This window comes from Dendronephthya gigantea, unplaced genomic scaffold, assembly GCF_004324835.1.
Source record: "Dendronephthya gigantea isolate DGI-Jeju-01 unplaced genomic scaffold, DenGig_1.0 000002F, whole genome shotgun sequence".
Taxonomy (NCBI): Eukaryota; Metazoa; Cnidaria; class Anthozoa; order Malacalcyonacea; family Nephtheidae; genus Dendronephthya; species Dendronephthya gigantea.
In genome coordinates this window covers 868,841-896,711 of record NW_021163012.1, presented here as the reverse complement: position 1 = coordinate 896,711, position 27,871 = coordinate 868,841, and the positions used below count along the sequence as shown (strand labels likewise).

The 27,871-nt window shown below is 37.7% G+C and overlaps 5 protein-coding genes and 1 long non-coding RNA gene across 7 annotated transcripts in view; 3 read left to right on the top strand and 3 right to left on the bottom strand.

The window, feature by feature from the left end:
* LOC114535529 (adenylate kinase 9-like) overlaps nucleotides 1-17,988 on the top strand; it is a 28,833-nt gene extending 10,845 nt beyond the window's left edge. Inside the window, exons 1-31 of one of the 2 annotated variants that reach the window (XM_028556832.1) lie at nucleotides 5,386-5,506; nucleotides 5,776-5,832; nucleotides 5,950-6,013; nucleotides 6,098-6,150; nucleotides 6,248-6,344; nucleotides 6,475-6,587; nucleotides 7,057-7,284; nucleotides 7,391-7,528; nucleotides 7,617-7,691; nucleotides 7,889-8,130; nucleotides 8,310-8,490; nucleotides 8,562-8,706; nucleotides 9,184-9,419; nucleotides 9,601-9,743; nucleotides 9,985-10,211; nucleotides 10,489-10,737; nucleotides 11,102-11,415; nucleotides 11,642-11,846; nucleotides 11,960-12,134; nucleotides 12,324-12,543; nucleotides 12,645-12,713; nucleotides 12,973-13,194; nucleotides 13,291-13,509; nucleotides 13,600-13,813; nucleotides 14,082-14,283; nucleotides 14,558-14,704; nucleotides 14,798-15,015; nucleotides 16,408-16,774; nucleotides 16,871-16,969; nucleotides 17,078-17,295; nucleotides 17,438-17,988. In XM_028556832.1, coding sequence (XP_028412633.1) covers nucleotides 5,453-5,506; nucleotides 5,776-5,832; nucleotides 5,950-6,013; nucleotides 6,098-6,150; nucleotides 6,248-6,344; nucleotides 6,475-6,587; nucleotides 7,057-7,284; nucleotides 7,391-7,528; nucleotides 7,617-7,691; nucleotides 7,889-8,130; nucleotides 8,310-8,490; nucleotides 8,562-8,706; nucleotides 9,184-9,419; nucleotides 9,601-9,743; nucleotides 9,985-10,211; nucleotides 10,489-10,737; nucleotides 11,102-11,415; nucleotides 11,642-11,846; nucleotides 11,960-12,134; nucleotides 12,324-12,543; nucleotides 12,645-12,713; nucleotides 12,973-13,194; nucleotides 13,291-13,509; nucleotides 13,600-13,813; nucleotides 14,082-14,283; nucleotides 14,558-14,704; nucleotides 14,798-15,015; nucleotides 16,408-16,774; nucleotides 16,871-16,969; nucleotides 17,078-17,295; nucleotides 17,438-17,646 — 5,400 coding nt within the window. In that variant the 5' untranslated portion in view covers nucleotides 5,386-5,452 and the 3' untranslated portion in view covers nucleotides 17,647-17,988. Of the gene's footprint in view, nucleotides 1-5,385; nucleotides 5,507-5,775; nucleotides 5,833-5,949; nucleotides 6,014-6,097; nucleotides 6,151-6,247; nucleotides 6,345-6,474; nucleotides 6,588-7,056; nucleotides 7,285-7,390; nucleotides 7,529-7,616; nucleotides 7,692-7,888; nucleotides 8,131-8,309; nucleotides 8,491-8,561; nucleotides 8,707-9,183; nucleotides 9,420-9,600; nucleotides 9,744-9,984; nucleotides 10,212-10,488; nucleotides 10,738-11,101; nucleotides 11,416-11,641; nucleotides 11,847-11,959; nucleotides 12,135-12,323; nucleotides 12,544-12,644; nucleotides 12,714-12,972; nucleotides 13,195-13,290; nucleotides 13,510-13,599; nucleotides 13,814-14,081; nucleotides 14,284-14,557; nucleotides 14,705-14,797; nucleotides 15,016-16,407; nucleotides 16,775-16,870; nucleotides 16,970-17,077; nucleotides 17,296-17,437 lie in introns of those variants that run through there. The other variant, XM_028556839.1, reaches the window with a different exon arrangement.
* LOC114535594 (histone deacetylase complex subunit SAP18-like) lies at nucleotides 4,337-5,278 on the bottom strand. The gene is made up of 4 exons (XM_028556875.1): nucleotides 5,157-5,278; nucleotides 4,975-5,024; nucleotides 4,818-4,871; nucleotides 4,337-4,731 (listed from the first exon to the last, which is right to left on the bottom strand). Exons 1-4 carry the CDS (start codon nucleotides 5,268-5,270, stop codon nucleotides 4,476-4,478), a joined length of 474 nt encoding a protein of 157 aa, XP_028412676.1. The 5' UTR covers nucleotides 5,271-5,278; the 3' UTR covers nucleotides 4,337-4,475.
* A 92-nt stretch (nucleotides 17,989-18,080) lies between the features above and the next one.
* LOC114535603 lies at nucleotides 18,081-19,327 on the bottom strand. Its single transcript, XR_003688334.1, has 4 exons — nucleotides 19,210-19,327; nucleotides 18,906-19,049; nucleotides 18,421-18,532; nucleotides 18,081-18,338 (listed from the first exon to the last, which is right to left on the bottom strand). It is a non-coding gene; the product is annotated as an uncharacterized LOC114535603 (long non-coding RNA).
* A 286-nt stretch (nucleotides 19,328-19,613) lies between these two features.
* On the bottom strand, nucleotides 19,614-21,453 carry LOC114537550 (vacuolar protein sorting-associated protein VTA1 homolog). Its single transcript, XM_028558606.1, has 6 exons — nucleotides 21,174-21,453; nucleotides 20,968-21,056; nucleotides 20,742-20,869; nucleotides 20,549-20,624; nucleotides 20,154-20,450; nucleotides 19,614-20,060 (listed from the first exon to the last, which is right to left on the bottom strand). The coding sequence occupies exons 1-6, from the start codon at nucleotides 21,268-21,270 to the stop codon at nucleotides 19,875-19,877; spliced, it is 873 nt and encodes a 290-aa protein (XP_028414407.1). The 5' UTR covers nucleotides 21,271-21,453; the 3' UTR covers nucleotides 19,614-19,874.
* Nucleotides 21,454-21,602: 149 nt separating this feature from the next.
* Nucleotides 21,603-24,909, top strand: LOC114537561 (charged multivesicular body protein 1b-like). The gene is made up of 10 exons (XM_028558618.1): nucleotides 21,603-21,725; nucleotides 22,048-22,067; nucleotides 22,274-22,351; nucleotides 22,548-22,616; nucleotides 22,851-22,928; nucleotides 23,046-23,114; nucleotides 23,230-23,337; nucleotides 23,429-23,472; nucleotides 23,632-23,701; nucleotides 23,888-24,909. The coding sequence occupies exons 1-10, from the start codon at nucleotides 21,707-21,709 to the stop codon at nucleotides 23,924-23,926; spliced, it is 594 nt and encodes a 197-aa protein (XP_028414419.1). The 5' UTR covers nucleotides 21,603-21,706; the 3' UTR covers nucleotides 23,927-24,909.
* Nucleotides 24,910-24,945: 36 nt separating this feature from the next.
* On the top strand, nucleotides 24,946-27,837 carry LOC114537525. The gene is made up of 6 exons (XM_028558575.1): nucleotides 24,946-25,040; nucleotides 25,535-25,679; nucleotides 25,759-25,908; nucleotides 26,182-26,286; nucleotides 26,607-27,018; nucleotides 27,136-27,837. The coding sequence occupies exons 1-6, from the start codon at nucleotides 24,966-24,968 to the stop codon at nucleotides 27,635-27,637; spliced, it is 1,389 nt and encodes a 462-aa protein (XP_028414376.1). The 5' UTR covers nucleotides 24,946-24,965; the 3' UTR covers nucleotides 27,638-27,837.
* The last annotated feature ends 34 nt before the right edge of the window (nucleotides 27,838-27,871 follow it).

Below are 27,871 nucleotides of genomic sequence, written 5' to 3'. Positions count from 1 at the left end.
AATAAAAAAACTGAAGGTAATTAGGAAAATTTTGGTTTTATCTCAACGCAACAGGCAACGATTTTGTCAATACAAATCATCCTGAATTCCACACTACATGCATTCCTGAATGCTCACCTTATTTTCACAACAAATTAATGTTTTCTTGCATGCATGATTTTCCGTACATTTCACTCTTCAACTGCAAAAAGCTTCCTGAACGATTATTGAAAATCTCCTTGAAAATATAAGCTAATTAATGAGGGATTTAGACGTTGTGTACACATCCTTGAGAGCGTTAGTTGAAAGCAACACTTTCGTGGTTGGCGAATAGCTGAGATTATGGATGACTTGACACGGCAGTAATTTCTCTGGAGGTTTGGTTAAATGCACACTTAGAAATTGAAGAGTCTTTTGTAACTCGTTACGGCGGCAGGTCAGTCTCAATGAACACGCTGAAAACGTCAGTCTCACTTAGAAATAATTTTGGTTCTCAATTACCATTGTAGCTTCGGTCACTCCAGCGTTTGATCATCAGTTTGCTGCCTTCAACTGAAACACAAATGAACAAAGATCTTCAGTGCATGATTTAGGTCTATTTAGTGCAATTTTTGTTGTTGATATAAAATACCGTGAGCAAATACCGCCAAGAGCGTCAGAAATACAACAAGTTCAACGTGCGTATAAGCTAATCCGAAATAACGTTTTCAATCTTGTTAAAGTGAGGTCTAGTACAAGATAAGTTGAATCACTAAAATGGATTGTCTACTTAAGGATTATTTTTTGGCTAAAATTCAAGATCAATCTCCACACCACCACTCGATTAAATCATCTCGTGTTGAATTAGGTCAGTTCCAACCACCATGCAAAAGATATGCTTCGTCCTATGTGACTTATGCTAAATACCAGTCTAGAAAATCAGCATAAACGTAAAAAATACCTATACCACTACCACTATAACCATGCAACAAACAGCGTATATAGGGGCGTCTTCGAAAATCTCGTCAAATATGTAGCCTTATACGAATGACCATAAAATAAACAAGATAACTTCTTGATATTTTCAGTTGACCTTAGTATGACTCGAAATGTTCAGAAGGTTTTTTTTAGGCAGCCGAAGTACCGCTTTTGATGACAAGTACAGTCTGTCCAATCAAACGACAGTCAAGCGGCGTTATTTAACACTGATAAATTGCGATGTTAGAATTTTATTTCTCATATCAGAATCAATTTCGCTTTCAGGAACATTGATTTTTATGAGGTTAATAATCTCACAATCATGTATGTCTTTAAACAGAGGATAAAGTTATCATTACTTTCTATGCTTCGCCGGTTTGCTGTCCAGCTCGATACCGTTTTTTTTTCAAATTTAGCTTGAATTAAATTAATTGCATAATGCATTTAAATACTCAGTCATACCCGCAGGCCTAAGAGCCCTTGTATAATTTGAATTTATTCTAAAACTGACGTTTATCTTGGCCGGCTATTTCAGGGTTAAAATCGCATACATGTGCGTACTACAACTACAAAGATGAATGCCACAACAGCAATGAAGGATGCAGCGTGAAGACCGAGACGTGCACCTACAAAACAAGCAATCCTGGCTGTTATACCCTATGGAATAAAGATCACATAATACTACAAGGCTGCTGGGCTCCATCTGCAAAAGAGGAATGTACACCAGGAGATTGCATCTCGAAGCAAGCTCATGTCTTTAGGAAACTAGTGCTTCATTTCTGTTGTTGTTACGGTAACAGTTGTAATAAGAAGTTCGGGCTCTCCAATCATCTGCCAAGATGGTCGTGAGCAACGACTCTCTCACCGGACTGCCTCTATCCACTCAAGAATAAAATATGATTTAAGCCAAGTTTATTTTAGGATATCCTAAAAAAAACACTGTTTTCCATGCATGATAGTTCTTAAAAGGGTAATATAAGAACTGTTTAAAGAAAAGGTGGGTTTCACTGAGTGAGATTAATAGTTTACAAACATGCATGATGATAATGTTCCACTTGAAACAAATCTATACTTTCCGCTAAAACCTTACATGACCTTGCATGCAAACCTTCCCTAATGAATGCTAATGTTACAGATGTTGGTCGATCAATCGTTCCTTCTTTTCTATGCATGTACCTTCCTCGCTCTCCACAGGCAATTGTGAATGAAGCATTTTAGCCAACACTCGGTGATTCCCACCTCTGTATATCTATTTCCAATCATTTAAATTCTCCTCAGAAATGCATGAAGGCACTGTAGTATAGTGCCTGTAGTCTGTAGAAGTACTTAGTTGTGTTATATTAAGTTATATTAACTGGTCTGGTCAAATACTATAATTATATATATTTATTAATATAATTTGGCGATATAAACTGTAAGTAATTTTAAGGTGATACTATATTAAGGCTAGACTGGTATAGATGTTCGCCGCTCTTGGGCTGTATTGACATGTTTGATAAATGCGAAATGAATATTACGCCAAGTGGTCTTTGTGTGATTTCCAAGTTTATTTGTCATCAGTTTTAATGTAGCGACTATTTATTGGAAAAATATCATTGGGAAACTATCGTTGTATATACCAGTAATGGTTCAGACTCGTATTTTTTAATAGATCTGCAATAAACTGTATTATAACGATGTATATGTTGTGTCGTCTCAATCACCCGCGCGCACCACGAACCATCGCGTTAAAATCGACTAATTTAAAGGGGATTACACATTGAATTCCTAATGTGTTCAGCAGATAAAACTATATTAACGGACAGATTCCGTAGCAGCTTTCAAAAACTCTGTTATGAAACGTGACAAAGGGAATCCAAAGCATATCTTTTTGGACAAGAGATTTTTTGCCCATTTGGATTCAAGGGTGAATGTATTTTTAACTGAGTTTTCTGAAAATCACCGTCGTTGATAGAGAAACCTTATTATTTTTCATCTCATCATTGTCGGCATCAACACAATCAGAGTGCACCACATTGTACACACATTCCGAAAGCGAGATACTCCATTGCTATACATGAAGTGCTCTTGAGTCGAGTGTTTACGAGAAGTGGATGTTGTCCAGACCGCGCGTCCAGATGCTTAGATAACACTATTTTGAAATAAACAACTTATCATTTTATCATCACTGCAACAAAATAAAACATCGTAGAGTTATATATGGCCATCATTTATACCATCTGTTTAGTGATTGCAAAAAAAATTGCAGGAATCACGCGCATGCATGCGAGACACAGAAAAAAAAGTATTTTAGTTTCAACAACACCAATTTAGGCCCTGGAGGCGTCTAGCTCTCTCTGGCTCTACTATAGACGTTTGGATAAACCTGTCCCATCTTTTCTCTAGCGACTAAATGAAATCACCAGAGTCGCAAAAAGATTTCAACCTTCCTCCGGTAGGATTTCAAGTTTTGAAAACCTTCCTCAAAATGACGTTACGTAACTGAGTCAAGTAGCAACCAGCATAACTGCATAAAGAAACATTTGGTTTTTTGGTACATGCATGTGATCAATTAGAGTGTTCAACTTTGAACCTTCCTCACAAACCTCATTCAATGATTCAAAGCAAACTTTGATAAAATATCACCAAAAATACAGCTATTCAATCATTTCGTCAGGTGCAAATGTATCTTCTATAAATTATCATCATTCATCATACTTTCTACAGTTCATTCTCTATCATCGAACAATACACGTGTCCTACATCAAATTACCGAAAGTGACATAATGCTTGCTGGTGATCTACTTGCCGAAAAGGGTAGAATCTCAAATTGTATTAACCCGAAAGTTATCAGTCGGCATTACCTATTTGATCCTTCGTCATGATAATTCATGTATGGTCAGTTTATATTTAATATACTACTTGTCATAATTAAACTGACATGCTATATAGTTCGTGTTCATGTTTAAGTGATGAAGTCATTACATCTTTTATGATTAATGCATTCTGAAGAGGTCTTGTCTGCCATCTAGTCTACCGAAACGATTATTTATAAGTGTTAGAACCAGATAAGGTTGCTAATTAGAACACACGTTTGTTTTATCTCTCCAAATTGCAACAAAAAATATGTTGGTGTGACAGTGACCCGCCTAGTTTACCAGATAGAACATTCTTATTTATGTGGCCTCCTCAGCCATACACAGAGAGCAAAGAGTTTTTAACATTAAATGGTGCATAGGTAAAAAGGCATAGACATGAAAATGTTTAAACAATGTAAGCTAAGTGATAAGTTCTGGGGAAAAAAATTAAAAAAAAATGATAAAGTTGAATCAATACTTGACATTATGTCTCAAGTGCAGAAGAAAAAAAAATAAAAGGTTTAAAATATGGCACAAGTGCATAATAAGATTCACAAAAATGCTATTTTAAAGCAATGCTATTATTAATCTCAACAGCAAATATGTATATACATTGTTTCAAGAAGTGAGCATGCCTTATAAGAACATTCATATCAAATAGTCAAAGACGTTTAAAAGCTAAAATTTTTCTTCAGGCAAATGTCAATGCCTTATTGGTCTGGGATACTGTACAGCCACATCAATATAATCTCCAATTTGAAACTTCTTTGATTCCAAAGTGATGGTATCTGCAGGGCTCTTTTTACCAGCGGTTGTTGTTCCAAGTTCTTTAAGCAAGAAACCAGGTTGACGTGGGTTAGGAAAGACTGTTGCGAAATCAAATGTTGTTCCTTTCTTCCTAGCATCAGGATTGACCTCCTTGATCAGTGTCATAAGCTCCTTGAGGGTTGCATCTTTCCTAGTATATAAAAAATATCAAGGTTAAGCATTGGTGGTCTGTTTGAATTATTCTTCAGAAATCAATAAAACTTGATGGAAACTAACCATGTATAGATTTGTAGTTCGTTTGATGGCACAGTTCTGAAAAATTCTTCAGGTCTGAAATAAAGTAATAATTCAATGTTTAATATGTTACTTTCTATATAGAGTTAATAAGCAATAGCAATTATTTTGAAAATTGAAACAAGAACACTAACAATACCTGTGATGTCTTCCATCTGTCCAGAATACTCTCAACAGCAAAGGACATGTCTATGAAAACGTTTAACGGATTTAGAGCAATATTTCTATGCAGTGTGCATATACCACATACAGGGTGATCTACACTAAATTGATTATTAATCACGACTATAAAGGCTAAATTGAACAACTGAATGGTACTACCTTTTCTCTATCTACGGCTTTAATTTGTACACGTTGAATCGGGGACCGCGAACGCGATCTTGACTTGGATTTTGCATTTATAGGACTTCGTCTTCTTCTTTCCCTGTCAGCCATATTGTAAACATGTGTCACGTATGACGTATGTAGTTACCAGACTTCTATGGCGTGATATGACGTCAGCTTTGCTGGCGTTGCTGCCATAGCAACCAGTAAAAGACAATATGGAGGACAAACGAGCGCATATAATATTATTTAGTTGTATTTGTTGCCAGTTTTGTGAATTTTTTGCTTGAGATATGGCGCGCATTTTATCCAGAGACCGAGATAAAGACTCATTTAACGATGATGAGGTCAGAATATCTATTAAAATGAAGTTAGAACGGTGTTTTAGAAAAGAGAGTAAATAGTTACCTGGACTCTATCACTAATACTCGCTAGTTTTTAATTTATAATAAATAATACCGCATTGTACTTTTGTTAAATATGTTGAGCCGTTCAGGTTCAAGTCCTTCATAATATACCCCATGGGCTCTGTACTTTTGCTTTCAAAATATCTCTGGTGCATTTATATGGCAGTGATTCAAATTATCTTAGAAATACTGGCTTGTTTTTCTTTCAGGCTGAAAGACGATTCCTACAGTCAAAGCCTGTCTGCTTTATTATATTTGGTAAACCAGTAAGTAAACTGCTCATTTAGGTTCCTAACTAGGATGTTTAGTTGCATGCATGGCGATAGGCTGATAGCCTGACCAACCATGTACATGGTCGTAAATTGTATCTTTGTGTGCCTCAGGGATGTGGAAAAACTACACTGGCGAAAAAGTTGGCTAAAACATGGAAATGTGAATTTATAAATGGTAGAGGAAAATGAATGTCTTTAACATCAGGTGTCAGTAACAGTCCAACTAAAAGTATTTAAATATATTTTATATTAATTTTAGGAAAGGACCCATTAATGCAGGCAATGGAGTTATCAACAGAACTTGGAGTGAAGGTATAAACCATTCTAATAAAAATATCTTCTTATAGCATCTAAAATAAGCAAAATTTTGAGTGAAAAACATTCCCATTGTCATGAATGGTGTTCTTAGGCTCAAACAATCTTGTCAAGAGGAGAAGCATTGCCAGAGGAACTTGCTTCACAGCTTCTTCATGATAAAATTGACTCTCCTGAAGTCACCCATCATGGTAAGTAATCTTCAATAAAGTTGTAGAAACCAATGATAACTTTAGGAGTGTTGACTCAGGAAGTGGGTTTAGATTTTTGAGGTCTAACAACACACAAAGTAAACTGTGTGTATGTTGTTCAATGTTTCAGGTTATGTCTTGGATGGTTTTCCCTCATTATGTGAAGATTGGTTATCCATGAAAGAACAACTAGAATTGATTAAAAACTGGAAATATAAACCTGACTTCATCATCAATTTGAAGGTGAGCACTGGTTAGTTCTTACCCCACAGCATCACCTTATCATCATGGATAGATTTTAAGGTATACACTTCCCCTAAAAAATTTCTCACACACAAATTTGCATTTCCACAAAAAAAAACAAATAGTCAGTGATAATTAAGGTCATTCAAAAGCAGGGGCCGGTTGTATCAAGCCCGTTTAGCTTAAACGGTGGTTAAGTTCAAAATAGAAAGCAAGTCTATCGTTTTATTCAACAAGCAAACTAAATGTTTCTAACCTTAATGCAAAGATACTGTTTACAACTACATATTTAGTGCATAATATTCAAGTTAACTCATTCAAGAGAGATGTAAGAGTGTTATTTAATTTTGACTTATCCACCGTTTAAGCTAAACGGGCTTGATACAACCGGCCCCAGTACAGTTACTCTGAAATTAGGAAACTAAGGAATGGTTGCATGAAAAGTGTCTTAATCACATTTTGTTACTAGATTCCTGATCGTGATTTGGAAAACCGACGAGTGAATCAGCGTATTGATTCAGAAACGGGCAAGATTTATACGAAAGACATGTACGATCCATCACCGTCTAAAATTGTGGAGGACATTGAGACAAAAGAGGAGAATGAAGATGGTGATGAAGAACAAGGTGATGAAGATGACTTTAGTGAAGTTGACACGGAAGACGATGACGATGATGAGGAGGGAAGCAAGATACAGGTATCCGAGCTGTCCGGAACTATAAATACAATAAATATAGTGCCCAGAGACCCACTCAGAAGCTGCTAGCGTTGTTGCCGCGTGCTTAATTCCCGGTTATTTTTAGAACTACAACGATGATGAAGAAGATGAAGGGTTTCCGGGAGACATTCTAGCACGCCTTGTTGTCAGACCCGAGGATCTTCCTGAAAACGCCACAGCAAGTATTCAACGATACAAGAATCTCTTGTTGAGAATGCTTGAGGTACATTTACAGCCTCGTCTGTCTTTCTTGACAAACGTACGTAATGTTTTCACGTGGTTTCATGGTTTAACCTTATTTTATTTTGAAGGATTTCATGGCTGATCATGACCAACAAAAGCTTATCGAGGTCGATGCTAACTTGCCAGCGAAAGCTGTGTTCAAAGTAAGTTAACACGCTAATCACAATGTAGCTTACTGTACCTACACCTGGATCAGCTGTAGTGTAGTGTTAGATCATTAGAATTGTTAGTAGAGATCCTTATTAGTCAGGAAAACTGTACTCGCATAACGTGACTTTCAAACAGGTCTTGAACAGAATCATATTACTCATACGAGATTGCTCATCTGCATTTCTTCCAGGCTGTAATGACGAAGCTTAACACGTTTGGATTAAATCGTGCGCTGACCACACTTCGTTTGCAAGGCGAGGACAGCGAGGAGATCTCGAACGACGCGGACGAAGACGACATGTTACGATCGTTGGCCGGTGCTGAGATGATTGCGCCGAGATTCCGATGGCGTCGTAGCCGCTGGGCACGACTGTGTCCCGTTGAGCTGTACACCGGTAATATCGTCAATGGTTTGCCACAATTTGCTGTCAGGTACTGTATCGTTTTCATAACAAAATTTGCTGTGATTATACTAAAGTTATGACGATTGGACGTCAGACCGTGGACTTAGTGAATTACGTACTCAAGTGCAGTAATAGAGATCTGGTTAACTACAGATCGAAACTCTAGCTCAATCGAGACATCACCGTTGCCCTTCTCTTATCTTATAGCTTCTTGGATAAGATATACTGTCTGTCATCGAGTGAGGCATTAGCGAAGTTTATTCGTAATCCTCGTCAGTACATCACAGAACCATACCCGTGTCCGCCTTGCAAAATATGTGTCCTTGGTCCTCCATGCTCGGGAAAGACGACGCTCGCGAAAAATTTGGCGCAGAGATATCAAGCACAGGTAAGGCTAGATTTTGATTTTGAAAACTGAGGGGAAGTGAAAGAGAAAAAAATGCTGATTTATCCTTCCAGTATGTCGATATTGAGTTGTTGATTGGAGGAACAAAACAGGAAGCAAAGAAGAAGTTGCTAGAGGAGATACGAGAAGAAGCAGTCGAGGCAGCCATTGCCAAAGTGATCGTTCAAATACAACTCCAAAAAGAAGAGGAAGAAGAAAGTTAGTAAAGTTTACGTCTGATTTAAACAAGACACGGATCGAGACTGTAAATTTTCAACTTTATTTCAAAGTCATCTTGTTCTGTCTGAAGATCCACAATCTGGCCCTATAATAATAATAATAATAATAATACTTTATTCAAGTGTCTATGTATTTAGCTACAAGTAAGCTAATTGGGGACACTATCTAAAATATAGTTTTAAAATATAACTGTATATACAGCTAGAATGCGGATGAGTATATTACACATTTACACACATATATAATTGTTAAATTACTAGAATGAGATAAAGCAGCCTATGGCTGTTCAACGTTTAGGGTCAAGTTTTTTCGCTCATAAAAGCCTGTTTAAAGCGGACGCAATAATCTTGGCACAACATCAGACAACTATGTTAAAATGTCTTGATGAAGTGCCTATTTTTCGCTTCAAATCTCCCTGGGTTAGCCATCCAGTTTACTTACAGTTCAATGGTTTAGGGTTGGCTGAAGCAGCGAGGCTGGCCGCTGAGGCCGCGGAAAAAGACGAGGAGGATGAGGACGACGAACCGAACGATGCAGGCAATGATGAACAGGAAAACGGCGGTGGAGAAGTGGAGGAAAATGAAGTGGAAGAGAATGAAGTGAATGAGACAAAAGTGGAAAAAGATGACGAGGCAGTGAAGGAAGAGACTGAAGTGAAAGAGGAGATTATTGTTGATGAAAATCATCCCGAGGTACTGAACCCTGAACTGAAATGCTTTAAACCACGAACCAGCTACAAGTCACTCGTAGCAACTATACACCACCTATTTTGCGAGTACTTTTTAGAGACAACCCAGGTCTTCGATAACAACGACAGGTTTGGTTATTAAGGTAAGCAAAGTTGCTTCTACTAACACTCAGTTATTTGTGCAGGTAAGAAAGATGGTGAGCGCAGCGATGAAGGAAGCTGAACATCGCGAAGCTGATATTTCCGCAGATGAATATGTTGATGTTGTTGAGGAAGCAATACAAGCAAGATTAAAGGAGGTGGATGAAGCCAAGGCCAAGGGACAAAGGTACGACCAACGCCCATCAGTTAGCAATTCCACTTTGCTGGTGTTAATATAATTTGAGCACGGTACTAGCTGCCATTACTGAGCACTGCATACCTCTAGAGGTAGCCCCTTTTCTAATTCATTTCATCGTCGCTAATTTCATTTGAAAGCTTGAAATTGTCTTGCATAAATATAGCCAGATACTTAATAAGAATAGTCGAGAGCAACCCTTGACATTATTTGCTTTTAATTGATCTCATAGGCTTGGTGGTTATGTCCTGGATAATTTTCCATTCACGCGGGAACAGTTTACGCTGTTGATAGAGCGAGCTCTGATACCAGACTCCGTGATTTATTTAAAAGATGATTCTGAACATGGTTCATACCTCGCAAAACGTTGGTCTGATCTACGCCGAGCTGAGAAATACCTACCTGACATTCAAGAGATTGATGATCGAATCGAGGAAGGCGATGAAATAGAAAAAGATGGTAAGTCATTGATTGGACCCGTGTTAGGAGCTGCTCAGCCGAGATTAAACAGAGCATAAGATGACTTTGACGTATTGAAATAAGTATTATAACCTGATTCTGGTAGTAATCTGGTCATCCCAACAATAGGTGTCATGAAGACTTATTTCAATACCTCAAAATCATCTCACGCTTCGTTGAATGTCAGTTAACGCGGCTCACGTGAACAGCCCTTACGCTTCCAATAATTTGTGTTTTACAGTGTAGTATAACATATTGACCCTTTCCATTTTTGCAGAGCTTTCAAAGGAGCCCGGAAAGGAGACCGACAGTGGCGCAGAGCCTGGTAAAACCACGAGTGTAGCTAAGAAACCAACAGACACAGACACAGACCTGGAGGAATATCAAGTTCTTAGATCAACGTTTGATAATAACTGGCAACAACTTCAAGCCATCATCAAAGGAACGAACAATCTTGAACCTATTATCATCCATTGTGATCATGATATCAATGGTATCACCGAGGATGCTATCAAGGCGATAGAAGGTGCGCATAGTTTGTATTCCTCTGTAACAACACATTCCTAGCGTTGTAATTCTTCAAGTTTTAGTTCAGAAAGATAACTGAACTTCCCTATAACACCATGCACAAATCATGCCAAAGTTTATAAAAAACACTATGACAATTTGTTTCTCTTCCACGCTCATTCCACTTCCACAATTCATTCATTCATCAAAAGCAGGTCATCCTACAAAGTTTTTTATCTGTGTTGTTCAGTTGTGATTTTCTGTATTTGTCACCTAAAGTTTTCTATGTTTTTTGAAAACCAGAATCCATTCCGGTCGGTAAATACAGATTTTCATCTTTAGTTTGCTATCAGCACTAACGCCTTCCATTATACATTTAACAGACGCGTTCATCTACCATCCCTGGGAGTACACAGGAATGGATGAGGACGAAGAGGAAGAAGATGCAGAAGAAGATGAGGAAATTGACGAGGAAGAAGAGAACGATGTCTTCAATAAAGATCTTGGAAAGAAACAATTCGGAGATACGAAACATTTCTGTCCAGTCATGTTGAAGGAGAAAGGCGTGCTTTGGCCAGGAATGGCAGAATGTGCTGCAAAATATCGCGAGCGAGTTTACTTTTTCTCAAGCGTCGAGTGTCGAAGACAGTTTCTAGATGATCCGACGCAGTTTCTTCCAGCTGATAGACCACTTAAGGTATTTTCCTATTTCCTCTGGTAAATCCTGTTTGCGAATATACTGTCGACCTTTTGTGGAGAAATTTATGCAAGTTGTATTATAATTGCAAATTGTGTTTTTATATGGTTGACGAAGAATATTCTAGTGTTTCATTTGTTATACATAAAATATACGTTTTAGCACAGATATCGCTCGAGAGACTTTCACTCGATCTCTCTAATCGTTAAGTTCTAATCGTTTTTAGCCTCCACCCATACGGCTCTTCATCATCGGTCCCAAGGGCTGCGGTAAAACGATGCATGGCAGATATCTTGCCGAGAAGCTGGGCGTTTTTCATATTGATTTCAAAGAGAGACTCCAGGAATTGATCATTTCCAAGACCAAGAAACGTGTTGGTCCCGATTACGAAGATGAAGAGGAGGAAAATCCAATAGAAGAGGGGGAAAATAGTAAGCGATCAGATCTTCTCCTGTGGGAATATCTCCACAAGTTTACAAACACTTGCATTCTTAGTTCATTGCCAAGGTTTTCAAACTTTGTATGTCTGGTTTTCCTTTTGTAGACGAGGAAAAGGAGGGAGATGAAAAACAAGAAGAGGAAAATAAAGAAGAAGATGATGATTTGAATTTAACGGAAGAGGAGGAGAATATTTATGTCAGTCTCACGGAAGGAGAACATTTGCAAAGAGATACTGTGGAGAATATCCTGAGTCCGTGGTGGAATGAGGAACCATACAGGTAGAAATACCCGGTATTTCCACGGCTTTGCAGGACTGATCGGCTAGAAAAAAGCTTTGTAGGAAAACATCAGGAGAACTACTTAGATTGAACCTTTTCAGATTAACTGAATGCTTTTTTAAGCTCACCTTAAACTGCCCTAAGCGTGAATTTAAGAGTCGACCCTTACGTTTTCCTACATGTTCCCAGGTCTCGTGGCTTCGTTCTCGAAGGATTTCCTCGTAATGATGATGAGAGCCGTGTGCTATCAATGACGGGCCTCTTTCCTGATGCGGCCATCTTGCTTGGCGTTGAAGACACGGATATCATCGACCGACTGCTGCCAGGGAAATTGGCGAGCTGGAAAGTGAAAAGAGATAAACGGATGGCTGTGAAAGCCAAGCTGAAAGCGATTGCATCGAAGAAAAAGGCAAGTCGTTGACATCCATTTGGGATTGCATATATATGATATACTAGCATTGTGATGGAGACAGAATAAGTAAGATCTGATGTATCATTGTTGCTTTACAGGAGGAAGCAAGAGCCAAGCGTAAAAGTGAACTTCTGCTTGAGATGGCCGAACGAAAAGCTGAGAAAAAGGTGAGATTCTAGTGATGTGATTGGTTTAAAGGCATTTTCACTAGTGATGTGATTGGTTTAAAGGCATTTAAACTAGTGATGTGATTGGTTTAAAGGCATTTAAACTCTAGTGATGTGATTGGTTTAAAGGCATTTAAACTCTAGTGATGTGATTGGTTTAAAGGCATTTAAACTAGTGATGTGATTGGTTTAAAGGCATTTAAACTAGTGATGTGATTGGTTTAAAGGCATTTAAACTAGTGATGTGATTGGTCTTCAGGCTCGTATGGAGGAGAACGGAGACGAAGGCGACGATGATGATGATGATGACGATGAAGAAATGGACGAAGCAGACGTAGAAGCGATCTTGGATGGTGAATTTGAAGACGACGAAGATCTCGATGAAGAGGAGGAGGAAACAGAGGAGGATGCTGTCGATCGTCTGAGAGTTGAGATCACTGATCGTTTTGATGAAGACAACAGTAGACTGGGTACAGTACAGGTATGACATGACTAAACGAGCCTTCATAGACACTCCATAGAGCTCTCAAACTTCACCCTCTCATCTTCAACTCCTTGACGTGTTTATTTATTTCAGGATTCTCTGGAGGAAATTCTCGTACCTCGTGTGGAGATCGACGCAAGTCGTAAACCACGAATAGTGCGATATTGTATGGACGAAGCCCTTAAACCCATCGTCGACTTCCGTGAGGCTTTATTCTCACGATGTTATTCCGTCTCGCCTGGACTTGCTCATCGAATGCTTGTCCGAGGATATAAGTTCCCAAGTAGATTTGGAAAATGGTGTCCTGTTAAGGTAGATCTCATTACTCATATTTACTCAGACTCAAAAGTTAAACCTGAACGCTGCTTTGCTTATTATTGTTCTTTGATATTTTTCTTGCAGCTTCTAGAAGGCGATGTTATTCAACCTTACTATCCACGTGGTACCATGAACTATCCTGTTATCTACCGACAACACATCTACTACTTGTCATCAGAGAAAGCCAAGTCAGATTTTATCAGTTGTCCTATGAAATACCTGAAGCAGCCATCGCCTAAACCCATGGTAACCATACAAATGGCTATTATAGGACCACCCAAGTCCGGAAAAACTACCTGTGAGTATGAATGGAGTGTTAGCTTATCTCTCTACCTTTAATTTCCTTCTTTCTTAATCTTCAATCGAGTTCATGAGTTTATCTCTAAGCTACATGAGCTAATAATTACATGATAGCTTTCTTAATAATCCCAAAATTTGCCCTGCTAGGACTGTTTTCTGATTGCTAAAATAAAGTTTCTAATGTCATTGCTGAAATATAGTTTATAACAAAGCATATAGTATTATTGGCCAGTCTCAATAATTTCTTAATTTGATTAACGCTTTAGTGGCAAACAGATTCGTAGCAGAGTATGGTGTGGTTCGTCTGTCTATTGGTGAGGTTATACGTCGTCTGTTGACGACTCAGCCGAATACAGATCTTGTCCGACAAATCAATCATCATCTAAAAACTGGATGTACGGTGCCAGATGATCTTGCCGTGCAGGCCTTAGATGTCGTGTTGATGGATCAGCAGTGTCAAGTAAGAGGGTAAGTAAAGCAGTCTGATGATACACGAAGTTTGATTGGCTCATTAGTTTTCGCGTGAACCAATCAAACCTCGTCTAACTTCAGGCTTTCCGTGTTTGACGTCATTATGAGAAAGGCCTTTACGAATTCTCCAGTCGAAACATTGAGAAGTCTTTTTGTATATCTTTGGAATGTGCTGGACAACTTTTAAAGGAGCTGCTGCCATGCCGTTCTCCTGCTTTAGATTGTACTGTAGTCTTATGATGTAATTTAATACTTTTCATGATGATCATAGGTTTATTCTTGATGGATTTCCAACGACAAAACATCAGATTGATCTGATGACTGAGAAGTGTATCATTCCCGTGAATGTTGTGGAGCTGTGTGTCAACGATGATGACGTCTTCCGTAGAGCTACTCAAGATAGAAGATCACCATCCAGGTATTCTTCGCCGAATATATCCTCTTTCTCCGTTTCCTTTCTTCATTCTTGTTCATCCGAGCGTTATCTTTTTGTCTTTGGGTTTTCTTTCAGAACATACCCGGTACACGACAGCCATACGATTATTTCCATACGTCTGGCTTGCTGGAAGAGAGAAATCGAAGCTGTAAGGGCATGGTATCAAAACGTGCAAAGAAATCTGATCCAAATTGATGGGACTGGATCGAAGTGGCTCGTGTGGAAGACAGCGTTTGACCAGGCGAAACGTAATATACAGGATATTCAAGGGTACTTGGTCAGGCTTGCTGAGGGTATGTATGTACACAACAGTATTTTTCATTTAAAGCCAGGGCCGCCGGGAAAAATTGTGGGGCCAGGGGCAAAATTTTTTTCTGGGGCCCTATGATGTCATGGTTTTAAATATCTGCAAGGCCTCATTAAGTACCTCAAAGCGTTGTAAAAAAGTTTTACAAACAAACTTTTTTACAAACAATATCAACATATCTTAGAAATTAAAATCAAGTCTACCCGAAAGCGGCATATTTGACCATGGTTGAGTGTACCGGAAAACGGCGTATTCGACCATGGTCATATACTCGCCGGAAAATGGCAAAAATACGACCATGGTCATATATTTGCCGGAAAATGGCAAATATACAACCATGGTCGTATTCGTCATTTTCCGGCCAATACGACCATGGTCGTATTCGTCATTTTCCGGCCAATACGACCATGGTCGTATTGGTCATTTTCCGGCTAATACGACCATGATACGACCATGGTCGTATTCGTCATTTTCCGGCCAATACGACCATGAAACGACCATGGTCGTATTCGTCATTTTCCGGCCAATACGACCATGATACGACCATGGTCGTATTCGTCATTTTCCGGCCAATACGACCATGATACGACCAAGGTCGTATTCGTCATTTTCCGGCCAATACGACCATGATACGACCATGGTCATATATTCGCCGGAAAATATCGAATATACGACCATGGTCGTATATTCGCCGGAAAATTGCAAATATACGATCATGGTCATATATTCGCTGGAAAATGGCTAATATACGACCATGGTCATATATTCGCTGGAAAATGGCAAATTTACGACCATGGTCATATATTCGCCGGAAAATTGCAAATATACAATCATGGTCATATATTCGCCGGAAAATGGCAAATATACGACCATGGTCATATATTCGCCGTAAAATGGCGTATTCGACCATGATCGAGTCTGCTAGGCATAAAGTACTACAAAGCGTTGTGGAAAAGTTTTAGAAACAAACTTTTTTACTAACAATATCATCATATCTTAGAAATTAAAATAACAATGACTGTCACTCGTACTTTCGACTAGTGTGCGAATAATACACCGAGCCCAACATTTTTTAAGGCGCTTTAATTTTAGGTTCTTTCTCAAGTCGGGTGCCGCTTCAAGGCTAGTTTCTACTCAGGGAAAATCTCCTTTGGATCGGAACGGACAGGAAAATTTCCTTTGTCGGTGAGTTCTCAGGCGGCGTTTATTCAAAGGAAACTTTCCTGTCCTGTCCGATCCAAATGGGAATTTTCCTGAGTGGAAACTAGCCTTCAAGTTGGTGGCCCGGGGCAAAATGCCCCCTGCTCCCCTCTCGGCGGCCCTGTTTTAAAGCCTCGAAAATGAAAGAGACACGTTGAGATTATTCCATTTCTTCAAGGACAAGCGGCTTCGATCGCTAACATGTGTGTCACCCCAAAGGAATTCGCCGAAAGACTCGGGGATTATGGTGAATACTGTCCAGTCAGCTTCATTGACTATGGTCACTTGGTGGATTGTTCTGGTAACCCTACGCTAGATTTTGCTGCCGAGTTCCGTGGTCGTTATTACAAGATGGACACAGTGAAGGAGCTTGAGATGTTCTTAGAGAACCCAAGTGCGTACGTACCCCCACTGGCACCACGAGCTCTTCCCCCTCCTGATATGTTGCCCAAAAGGAGGACAGCTTCTGAAATGAAAACGAGGTTCCCATGTCAGATTGAGCTTCAAGGCTATTGTCCGGTCACTTATCTTGATGGAAAGAAAAGGTAACGGAGTTCTTGCGATTAGTTTATGATCATAAATCATCTTCAATGTTGAGATTACCAAGTATAAAATTAAGATTTATTTCCACCATATTTTAGATATGAATTTATCGTACCTGGTAATCCAGACTTGGTGGTGGAATACCGTGGTTCTTTTTACACATTCCAATCGGAAAAAAAACTAGACACGTTCATGAGGTTAGTCCATTAATGATACCTCACTCTGGAACTTAAGAATTGAAAATTCGTTTTATCCCACAAAAAGACATCGTTTGTTAATATATATGTAATTTCGCTTGAAATCAGAACACCTGAGGTGTACCATGGTTTGACCCTACCTCGTAAGCTGCCTCCAAGGAGTACACCCCTGGCCATACATCAGCTACCAATGCTGGGATTCTTGGAGCAAACTGCATCAGAGGCGATCACAAAAGCGTTAACATCTGTGGGCTGTTTTAAGCCTAAGTACCCCTTCTTAACTGCACGACGATCTGCTCTGCTTTATGTTGCTTATCATTTGAAAGGTATGTCAGCTTTATCTCTTTATATTTCACAATTTTCCAGAGCATTCTCCAAAATTTTAGTGAAGATAACCTTGGTAGAGTATATAGATTAACCCTCAGCATATTGCTCCAACTTTCACAAAAATGATAACATCTTTTTTAGCTTTCAACCCCAAAAGCAGCGAGTACGTGCGAACGAAGTACAAAAAGAAATTGGAGAAGTTTGAAGAGAGATGTAAGCTGATCACGTACCTTGGACGAAACATGTCAAATCGCTACCGAGAACCGTTCCAGAGACCTTTTGATTTTGATGTAAAGATGAAAAATTTTCTTGAGCTGAAGGTCTTAAGACCAACAGCTCAAGATGTGTAAATAGTGCTGTTTTGTGTATATCCTATGTACAGTACAATAAGATAACTATTTTGTTAGGATGAGGGAATCGCTTTAGTAAAATTATTTGTTTCCTTAGCATCTTGTTGATTAAGCATGTTGAAGCTCTGAGGATCTGAAATCAAATGAAAGTTTATGCTGTAGCAACAACAACCTGAATTCATGGAGCTAGTGTATAAGAAAATATGGATGAGATTTTTGGAAGAAGGAAAAAGATGATAGTGAAGAAGTATAGAAGAAATATAATTAGAAAGATCAGCTTATAGTTAAAATTTTTGTGTAAAGAAGACATCAATTGGAAGCTGGTGTAATGCAAATTGAGTATCACTACAAGTGAGAAGAAAACCTGAAAACTTGATGGTCATAAGGTGAGACTCCTTCCTTAGCACCATTTAATTGATTTTCAGCCATAAACACATAACAATAGAGAATAACTATTTTATAACTATGTACAGTGTTCTAAACTATTGTAGAATAATAAAATGATGTTTGTTTATTTCTCTTCTTGTTGGTATCTTTGACTATTCTGAGCATAAATGTTCTGTTGAGTGTCATTTTGTAGGTTCTTCTTCACATTATACACAACAATCATGGATCCAAATCCACAGAATGCAACCAAGAAGAGGTTGATGGCAATACGGCGTTTTGAATCTGCTTTCTCCATCACTGCATAACTAGAAAAAAATAAAGAGATAAAGAGGATTAGAAATAGAGAATCTTCATGTAAGATGTAATGAGCCACACCATCCATCTCACCTGACTTCAGATGGAATTTCACCTTTGATGTTTCCAAACAATTTTAAGGTAATTTTATCCAAATATGAGAGATGATGTTGAGGAACTGTATAATGGCTTTCATCTGTTTCATCTGCAAAGAATGGTGCATGAAATTAACTGTCTAATTTTTTGGATACCTTCATAGTTCCTATGAAATCTTATATGGTATATATAGTGGTCACAGGCTTGGAAATGAGGTAAATTTATTGAAGGATGTTACTCTGGGTGGAACCATAACTAAAATGGTTTGCCATGGTTTGAATCAGACCCATATTGTTTTAGTCGAACATTCTAACAAAGCAAAGGTAAATGTTTCTCTCGTAAGAGTACCATCACTTAAATGATAGAATATTGAATAGTTTCTATTGCATCATCAGACAATACATACTGTTTCCCAGTAGATTGTCTGCAAACCACCGGTGTGTATGGGTAGGCAGATTATCAGAATTACTTGTACCATATACCTGTGATGGGTGATTTCCTCTCCACACTACTACAGTATGGCTTGCTTGACAGTACAGCAGATCTTAAAACTGTCAACTTTTGGGTATCTCGTATTGTAGACAAACCTAATCCTCGAAATCTATTTAGGATCATGATCACGGTATCTGTATATAAAAAGTATATCAAACTGTGGCTGAATCAGTGAATATACATCAAACATGTAGGTAAGTAAATATACTAGAAGTATATATATATATACGTAATATATACAGAAATACTACATAAAAATACTACACTATAATCATGATCAATGCTCAATCTTACCATGTATCAAACGAAGGTCTGTTATAAAATTGTGCAACTCGTAAAGCCAAAAGAACAGGACGTCAAATGTGTAAACAATTCAACCTCTCGTTCTAATATGATGGCGGGTTTCTGCGGGTATAGCCAACACACGTCCGGAATAGGTATGCCAGCCTGCATGTCCTATTCTGCTGTGACGTCAGTTGACGTCATACTACGTGATCTAAGCACTTTTCATTTTTCCTTAACCTGGTATATCCACCAATGAGATGATAGACTTATACCCAAGAGTCTTAAAACACCCTTTCTGCCCACTCATGCCTTTCCTGTTGTGTGGGTGTGATCAAATAGGTGTACTAGCCTTGCCTATGCTGAACCTAGTATTTTGAGGGGCACCCCCTTACCTACCACCAATATACCACTAATATTTTTACTTACTGGTTTATTTTAGATTACATTACCACACACTCATATCAATAATAGTTACTTTAGTTCAATAGTTAATTTGTTTCATTGTAATTGCTACAAAGGTCCAACTAAATTAACTACAGTATTTATTTTGAAACATGTTTTCACCTTTGGAACATTTACCATGAAACAGAAATGGAAACAGTTTCTTTGAAGATGAAAATTTACAGAATATCCTAGCGATGATCGAATCTATCCTAGTGAAAATAAATTCGATCTCATCCTGAATCTTTCCCAGTTTGCAAAAGTTTTAATGCCTTCTGTAGGTTATCAATGGCTGTATTAACATCCTCGTACTGTAAAGCGCTTGATGCATATTTGCAATATTTCTGAGCCTTTGCATAATCCATAGGTTCCAAATGAGTCTTAGATGAGGTGGCTGAACTTTGAGGACTTGGGTGTGCCTAAAAAGTTTAAAAACAAAAAATTACAGGTATGTCTTTTGAAAGAATATATTAACTTGTATGCACCATAGTGTTATTAGAAATACTACTTACCTGTGGTGGTTGAGCATTTGTTGCTGGGTAGGATTGAGGTTGGGATGGGTACTGGGGTTGTTGGGGGTTTTGAGTTGCAGGTGGGCCTCCTGGAGGATAAACAACAGATGGAGGCAAGTTTGGCAGGTTGCTTGGAGGTTGTTCAGGATAGGGTAGTCCTGGACCACTAGCTATGTTTGGTAGCTGAGTATCTTCACCATCACCACCAACGGGACCTGGTACAGGTGTTTCTCCTTTCTTAAGGCAGTTATTAATATAGGCTGCTTTCCATTTAGAGTATTTCCTTTGAGCTGCAATCTGTCAGAATGAAGAGGTATTCTTGTGATAATGGTAGACAATGCTGATTGTCTTCATGCTAGTACTATTGATGACCATACCACACTTAATATACCAACCTCATCATTAAGTTCACCAAAAACGGTAAGAATATCAAATATCAGAGATGCAGAGTAGAATGACTTGACTACATTCCTGTGATAATATGGAAATTATAATCTCAATATCATATAATTGATGTAGCCCATACTATTCTCTCCACTGGAGAAATAAAATATTTAATTTGTTTGGTAACCAATAAAGTATACATACTTGTTGAACCGACTTGCTCTATCCTCAGAATCTGCCCACAAAAATAATTGTACTCCCTTATTCTCCAAATGAGCTTGGGCAACCACATCATTAGTTATGGCTTCTTCATGACTTTGACTCTGTTTGGTCTGAAGAAAATATTCAACAAACAGTTCGTTCATAAGGTTTATTATCACTTTATGTATATCATTGTACTTGTAGTAATAACATAGGACGTATTTCATACCTTTTCCAAGAGATCCATTAAATTCATTAAAAAAGAAACATTTTCTTTAGTTTTATTTTTAATACCCACTTGGACTGCATGATAACGACCTATGTGAAAAGTTTAATACTACAAACTTTAATACTTTGTTACAATAGGAAAAACGTTTACAAACATTGGCATGTCTAGGGTGTTAAAATTCAGTAAAATACAATTCCGTCTCTTACTCCAGTATGCCACGATTGGATCTCTAGTTTCATACTCCTTTGCAAGCTTAAGAAATGGCTGGATAACTTTAAGATTTGCTGGTATATTGGCAGCCATATTGTAGTTTGTTTATAAATTACGTCATTAGTAACTATTCCAGGTTAATGATTAATCTAGAGGGTAATATGTTGCGACTTTTTAATATTGGTAAAATTTGATGAGTAAGATCGCGTAGGTAGCCCTAATACCATCCAAATATTGCCATAGTTACCATAATTTGCGTATACAATTTTTGGGGAGACGAGGTTATAATCAGTTATAATTCAATAGCGCGTGCGTAGTGCTGTTTTACCGTTAATAATAAGTCCGCTTTTTTTACTTCATTCGACTTTTTTTCGCGGATTTTTGTCGGCGAAAAATGCTGAGTAATATGACGTCATGGTAGCAATTTTAGCAAGAAGCAGAATAATTTATTATGACATTGTTTTGATACCAAAATTCACCAAAGTTTATCGTTTATTTTGGTTTTGAAAGGTGCAGAAGAAGCTGAAGGATGTCAAGCCAACTCGAAAGTATCCTTTACAAAATGTGTTCATATTAAGACATAGAAATACCTACTTTATATCGCGTAAATTTGTCAAATTACTACCTCAAAATGATATAACTCTCTTAAATATACTGCAACGGTGTTTAATCACTTTAATGTATGTATTTACCATTTAAAATGCAGTTCAAAGTGAAATGGTAAAGCTTGTTTTTATGTGTTACCTCTAGACTAATTTTGTTATCTTAATTTCAGTTATATTTGAGTGTATTCATAATTATTATCAGCAAAACATGATATTGAGAATTATTATATATGGTTATTTTCCTTTACTGAATATCTTACTACAGAACACTTATTTAATTTAAAGGTAAACTGAATTAAGTTTTTGGGTACTTACATGACCATCATATCTCATTTGTCTCATACAACTTTTGGCTAATATATGGTTCCTACTGTGTTAAGAGGAAGCAGAGCCACCTTTATATGAACATACACTTTGCAATGACCTCTGTTAGATCTTTGATAAACACCCTTCTCAATGTATAGAAATATTGAAGTTCAAAATTTGTTTAGTTTGCTGCCAAGCAACTTCAGAGAAGTGCAACAAAATGCGAGAAAGAGGAAAAAGCTGAAAAAGTGAAAATAAAAAAGGTAAGCAACTAAGACCAGCTGTTGTCCACAAAACGTTTAACCACATTTTCAGTTGTTAAATTGTTCCAGGCCATATTCTCACGTATTTCTGAGAAAAATTTCAACTTATCATTCAAGGTGTTCATCTTGCTCTCTACTACTTTTCCCTTTAGAGTAAGTGCAGAGAATATATAATTGATGAAAGATGTTTCTTTAGGCAATACAGAAAGGAAACATGGAAGGGGCTAAGATACATGCAGAAAACTCAATAAGGCAAAAGAGTCAAGTAAGTTCATTCAATTCATGGACGAGCGCATGTTTATATACTAGTTGGGGATTTGTATGGCAATGCTACGTGCAATTTTCTTCTTTTCAGAGATGTGAACAAGTGAATAAGTTACAGATGTGCAAATAAAAGCACTTACACATCTGACAAGTTTAGGAGAGCAATGATGATTTAAAGCATGATTTTAAGGCCAAATCATGTAATTCTCAAAAGGCTCAATTTTTTATATTTTAGGCTTTGAATTTTTTACGTATGAGTTCTCGAATTGATGCTGTTTCACAGAGAGTACAGACAGCGGTCACAATGAAACAGGTATATATATCAGGTGTTAAAAAAACACCTGCTGTCACAGGGTTGTAAAAGATAAATCATACCCTGTTGTACTATATCAATCGCTATAATTTCTAAATTGTCTTCTAAATTTAACAGGTCACAGGTTCGATGTCTGGTGTTGTGAAATCCATGGATGCCGCATTGAAGTCAATGAACTTGGAAAAGGTAAAATTGTAAAAAAATAAGATACACAACTTTGATGTTTCTTGGTTAAGTTGGATCATTTTGTTGAGTTGAGTTGATCGTTAAGTTGGATGGATTGTGTGTTGCTATTTTTCAGGTTTCAGCATTAATGGAGAAATTCGAGAAACAGTTTGAAGACTTAGATGTGCAATCAGGAGTCATGGAGAATTCAATGTCAAACAGTGTCACAACATCAGTACCTCAGGTCTGTAACAACCTAACCACTCTTCAGTTACCCAAGCCAGTTTGCCTTTGCATAATCAACTTCAACCAACTGTTTTCTTTCTCAAAAACAGGACAGTGTTGATCGACTTATGCAGGAAGTTGCTGATGAACATGGGTAAGTAATTAACCAATCAACAACTAGTGCTAGTCCTTTCCCTACCTTCTAAACAGATTGTGAATTTTTGAGACAAATATAAACAGCAAAGCATGTTATTTATTTCATTTTTTTTAAAAAGAAACTGACAGGTTTTTTTTTTCACTTTTTGTTTCAAAGATTGGACACAAATATGGAACTACCTCAAACATCTCAACTTGGTGGGGCGTCTACAGCCTCTGTAGAGCAGGTATTTGGTTGTCTCACCTTTTCTTTTTTTCTTTAATACTGTCAGTGTCTGTTATCCCTAAAATAATTACTCTCTAAAAAACAAAATGTTCGGTATTTCAATTAAGGAACATTTCATATTTCCTGAGTGTTAAGTGTTATTACGTTTTTTACGATATTTTCATCAAAGTATTTATTACCGTCTTAGGACGAACTTAGTCAAAGACTCGCCAAGCTGCGACAGTGATGGCCTGGATAATAATACCAAATCAACTCGAAATAGGAACAATATTTTATATATTTTATTACGATGGATTGTTTATCAACCCGGTCTCATCATTTCATTAGCCGGCTGTTGGCCTTTGGGATTGTTTCATGCAATCGTTTAATGGACTGTACGTTGACGCGCGCCATATGCTATTCTCCATTTGTATGATTTAATACCGTATCGTATAAAACTTCCATGATTTTTGAGCGCAATCTATCTGCATAAAATATAAAAGAAAAAGTCGTGAAACTAAAGGAAATCCTGTAAAATAAGTTGTAACTTCACATGTAAATTCACTTTGGATAAATTAACGTTGTCAGCGCAAGACGCTGTTTCACCCTTGAATAGAACTCCAGCTTAGCGCTGTCTTTCTATGAATAGTCATATTGCACACTTGATACAATATAAATTTCATGGTTAAACCTCGTATGAACGTGGACGAATATAACATTTTTTATTATTAGTATTACGCACAAATACCAATCAAGTTGGTATTGTTTTGAAACCATTTTTGGTTAAATTCTCACACAATATTTTTGATTAGTCTTTTCTCCCCAATATGTCAACACTATGTGCTTAGTCAACTTGTTGTTTTAAAGATAAGAAAGCTTCCTGTGTTTATATGAACATAATGAGATTCAATATGGCATGAAATACTTAAATTACCGAAGAGTCCTTCAGATACAAATTGCAAAAAGATGACTAGATTTATTGATATGAGGTATTATTGTATATGGAAAGATATGATGTCATATTATTTCATTACATGACCCTGGAACACACAAAGATGTTTTTACAATAGTGTTTCTGCTACCAAATTGGTAAGATTCCTGAGTAGAAATTTGATTAATTTGCTATTAAACCAAATAAAAAAGCAACAACTGTACAACTCTGGTATTCCATCACGTATTCGAGATCAGATTACTTGGAGTTGCTATCTTCACTTATCGTGGCTTACATCTCAAGAGATCATCTGCTAATAGTGACTTTTTATCTCCGTATTGGACAATCAACTATAATGCCATTGTTCGTTCTAACCTTGCTCTGTCTTATTGACTTCAAGCAAGCCGCTGTACCCTCTGAACAACAACAGGTCAGTTTATTATTTTGGAAAAAATGATCGATAAATATAATAAACGTAAACTGTATGCTAGACTGTCAAAACAAGATAATTGGGACATACAGTTATAAGGTGGAACAAGCATTTTAATCTTACTGGATTCTCAATGATTTATGGAATTTGAAACTATAGAACTATATAGCTTTATAGTGCTAGGCCACTCTGTCACTGTCAGACTACAAAGGTGGTCAAGTCTCACGCGCGCAGAGCCCCTTGAGTCACAGACAGTTGGCTAGCATTACGATTTAAACACCTTTACGTTTAAAGCATTGAAAAATTCCAACTAGCCTTACCACAAAAGTAAAACCTATTTCTGATTGTAGAGCAATTTAAGTTTAGACGATTTTGTGTATGTCTACTCCGCGTTTAATCTATAAAACACCAGCAAATTTATGACTTAAGAGGCCCACACACACATGCACTGTCATAACTTGATATTACCTAATTCCTTACCTCCCATTTAATAGAGCATTTATTCAAAATGTGTCGAAGGCGTGCGATCTTTTAACACGAAATGTGAGGGTTTTATCAATGAGATTCAAAACACAAATGTTGTTTGTGAAACTCAAAAGAAAGTTATGATACTCAAATGTCAAAAAATAAGAGTTAACGGTAAGAAATTTTGCTTCGTGCCTTGAATCTCTAGTGAGTTCCAATCTGCTTTAAGTATTTTCTCTTTATCTTCTCTTAGAGGAATGCCAAAAATGTTTTAAAAATCTTGATCTACTAGTATCTGAATGTGTCAAGTTTTATCAACCGGCGTCAACAAGCTCTGATATGGCAATAGAATGCGTTAATCTGAAAACAAGCTTAGCTGAGGCCTGCTCAACAAAATGTCCAGGTAAAGAATAAAAAAGTACAAGCAGAAGGAGGCTTGTGGGCTGAGTCCTATAGTTGCAAGCAGAGTCCCACTAAATAGCCACCCCTAATTACGGTGACCTCGTTTCCACTGCCACTTCATTCTGACCGGCTTAATGTCAGAATTAATAACCCCTAGTATAAATACAGTCAGAAATCTTCAGCCTTTCAGTGACCGTATTAACGCAAGGTCGCGCTATGCTAGTGTCTTAGGATGACTCATTGAGTCATTGTGTATTAAATCTCATTGTTATAGTTTGCGAAGACAGTTTGTGCTTAAACGGTGGGAAATGCCTTGGTGGTGAATATGTTTACTCCTGTCGTTGTCCAGTCCATACCAAAGGCGTCCATTGTGAGACAAGTATGTTTGAAACTTCCAGTTCATGATCATAATCACTTTGAAGAACGTGTCCTTAAGAAGGATCACTTTGAAGAACGTGTCCTTAAGAAGGTTCTACAGTGATGAGGCCTGTTCAGTCACACTTTGCTGCATTTTCAGTGTGATTTTCTTGCCTTAAATAGATGAAAACCAGTGAATAGTTACGAATGCTTTAATGCGTTTAAGTGGCCTTGTTTTTGAATCCGTGACTTATCCTTGCGATCTGATAAAGGGCTAAAATCGCATCTATAAACAAATCCTAAGTCATTGGAAACAGGTCAAGTGGTGTTTTTTTACTATAGGTAGATGTTCAAAGCCTTGTGAAAACAACGGTATTTGTGCTGGAGATGACTTGTGCAGTTGTCCTTATCCTTACACTGGTTTATTTTGTGACCGTGTAAGATTGGGATCGAAATACAACCCTGCTAGAAGTGCTAGTGAAATCTTAGAGGCCGGTGACAGCCTGAACAGCGGTATGTACTGGATCCAGCCGCGTGGGGAACCCCGTCCGGCGCTCACCTATTGTGATATGAAATTTGATGATGGTGGATGGATGTTGGCAAGCTATGGTTATGTTGAAGTTGGTGGTGATGACCATAGAAATAAATTGATGTTAAATATGAATCATCCTGAAGGTTATCTCTGGTTGCCACAACAAAGACAATCTTCACATGGTCTTATCACATTGAGTCAGGGAGCAAAATTACTTGCAAGGTAGACTTACTGCTGCAAGCAAAACAAGCCTTTTATGGTTTCATGCCATGCATATAGTAGATATTGATAGTAGATATATGCTGTCATTGAGGTAATCTCCATTTTTTTTTATTCCAGATCAGCTTCATATATGATTATGGCTGGAGGCAATAACCCAGAAACAGGTGGTATTAATGAATACGAGTATGTATATAAAATTGACTTGCGTAATATCACTCAAAAAATCACCTTTGCTAATCACAATCCATACTATGGTGCATCGGGATCACGAAACATACCACGAATGCATCTGCAAGCTTTTACCATATACGGTCTCAAAGGGGACTTGGGGAACTATACACGTTTTTCATTGGCCGAATCACTTGGAGTCACAGCACGTGATTCATTCCCGACAGGCTATGGGTTCAACGAACGAAAAGAGCAATACGAATTTTTTAGCAATGGCCCCTTTTTCCCGAGTGTGCATACTGGTTCTGGAAGAGTGGATAGTTTCCGATATGGGAAGTTTCGGACCTTCGCCCCTGATGTGGAGAAGTCTTGTTATAGATTTAGTTACAGAGGGTGGTATACAGCTATAAATATGAACAACTTTGGACAAATGGCGATATGGTTTAAATAAAGAGAGTATTCCAGTCCTTTTTTTAAAAATCTACCGCCTCATGCTGGGAATAATGCGAGAGCTAAACCAGCATTTGCACTGCAAAAACATTGTCAACAATATATTTTGTCGTTTCGTTTTTCAGTCGATTCACTGAAACTGTTCAACATGAGTAAAGAAACTGTAACATAATATATACATTCTGTTTATCGTATTTGTTACTCTAATTAACTCTAATTGTTACTATATTACTAT

Excerpts from the sequence above, each read along its gene's own strand:
- LOC114537525 (XM_028558575.1), top strand. The coding sequence starts at position 24,966 with ATGCCATTGTTCGTTCTAACCTTGCTCTGTCTTATTGACTTCAAGCAA. Across the intron at positions 25,041-25,534 it reads TACCCTCTGAACAACAACAG|AGCATTTATTCAAAATGTGT; the intron begins GTCAGTTTATTA and ends CCCATTTAATAG. Across the intron at positions 25,680-25,758 it reads TCAAAAAATAAGAGTTAACG|AGGAATGCCAAAAATGTTTT; the intron begins GTAAGAAATTTT and ends ATCTTCTCTTAG.
- LOC114537550 (XM_028558606.1), bottom strand. The coding sequence starts at position 21,270 with ATGGCTGCCAATATACCAGCAAATCTTAAAGTTATCCAGCCATTTCTT. Across the intron at positions 21,057-21,173 it reads TCCAATCGTGGCATACTGGA|GTCGTTATCATGCAGTCCAA; the intron begins GTAAGAGACGGA and ends CTTTTCACATAG. Across the intron at positions 20,061-20,153 it reads CAAATGCTCAACCACCACAG|GCACACCCAAGTCCTCAAAG; the intron begins GTAAGTAGTATT and ends TAAACTTTTTAG.
- LOC114537561 (XM_028558618.1), top strand. Across the intron at positions 22,352-22,547 it reads AAAAAGTGAAAATAAAAAAG|GCAATACAGAAAGGAAACAT; the intron begins GTAAGCAACTAA and ends ATGTTTCTTTAG. Across the intron at positions 22,617-22,850 it reads CAATAAGGCAAAAGAGTCAA|GCTTTGAATTTTTTACGTAT; the intron begins GTAAGTTCATTC and ends TTTATATTTTAG.
- LOC114535594 (XM_028556875.1), bottom strand. The coding sequence starts at position 5,270 with ATGGCTGACAGGGAAAGAAGAAGACGAAGTCCTATAAATGCAAAATCC. Across the intron at positions 5,025-5,156 it reads AAGCCGTAGATAGAGAAAAG|ACATGTCCTTTGCTGTTGAG; the intron begins GTAGTACCATTC and ends ACGTTTTCATAG. Across the intron at positions 4,732-4,817 it reads GAACTACAAATCTATACATG|GAAAGATGCAACCCTCAAGG; the intron begins GTTAGTTTCCAT and ends TTTATATACTAG.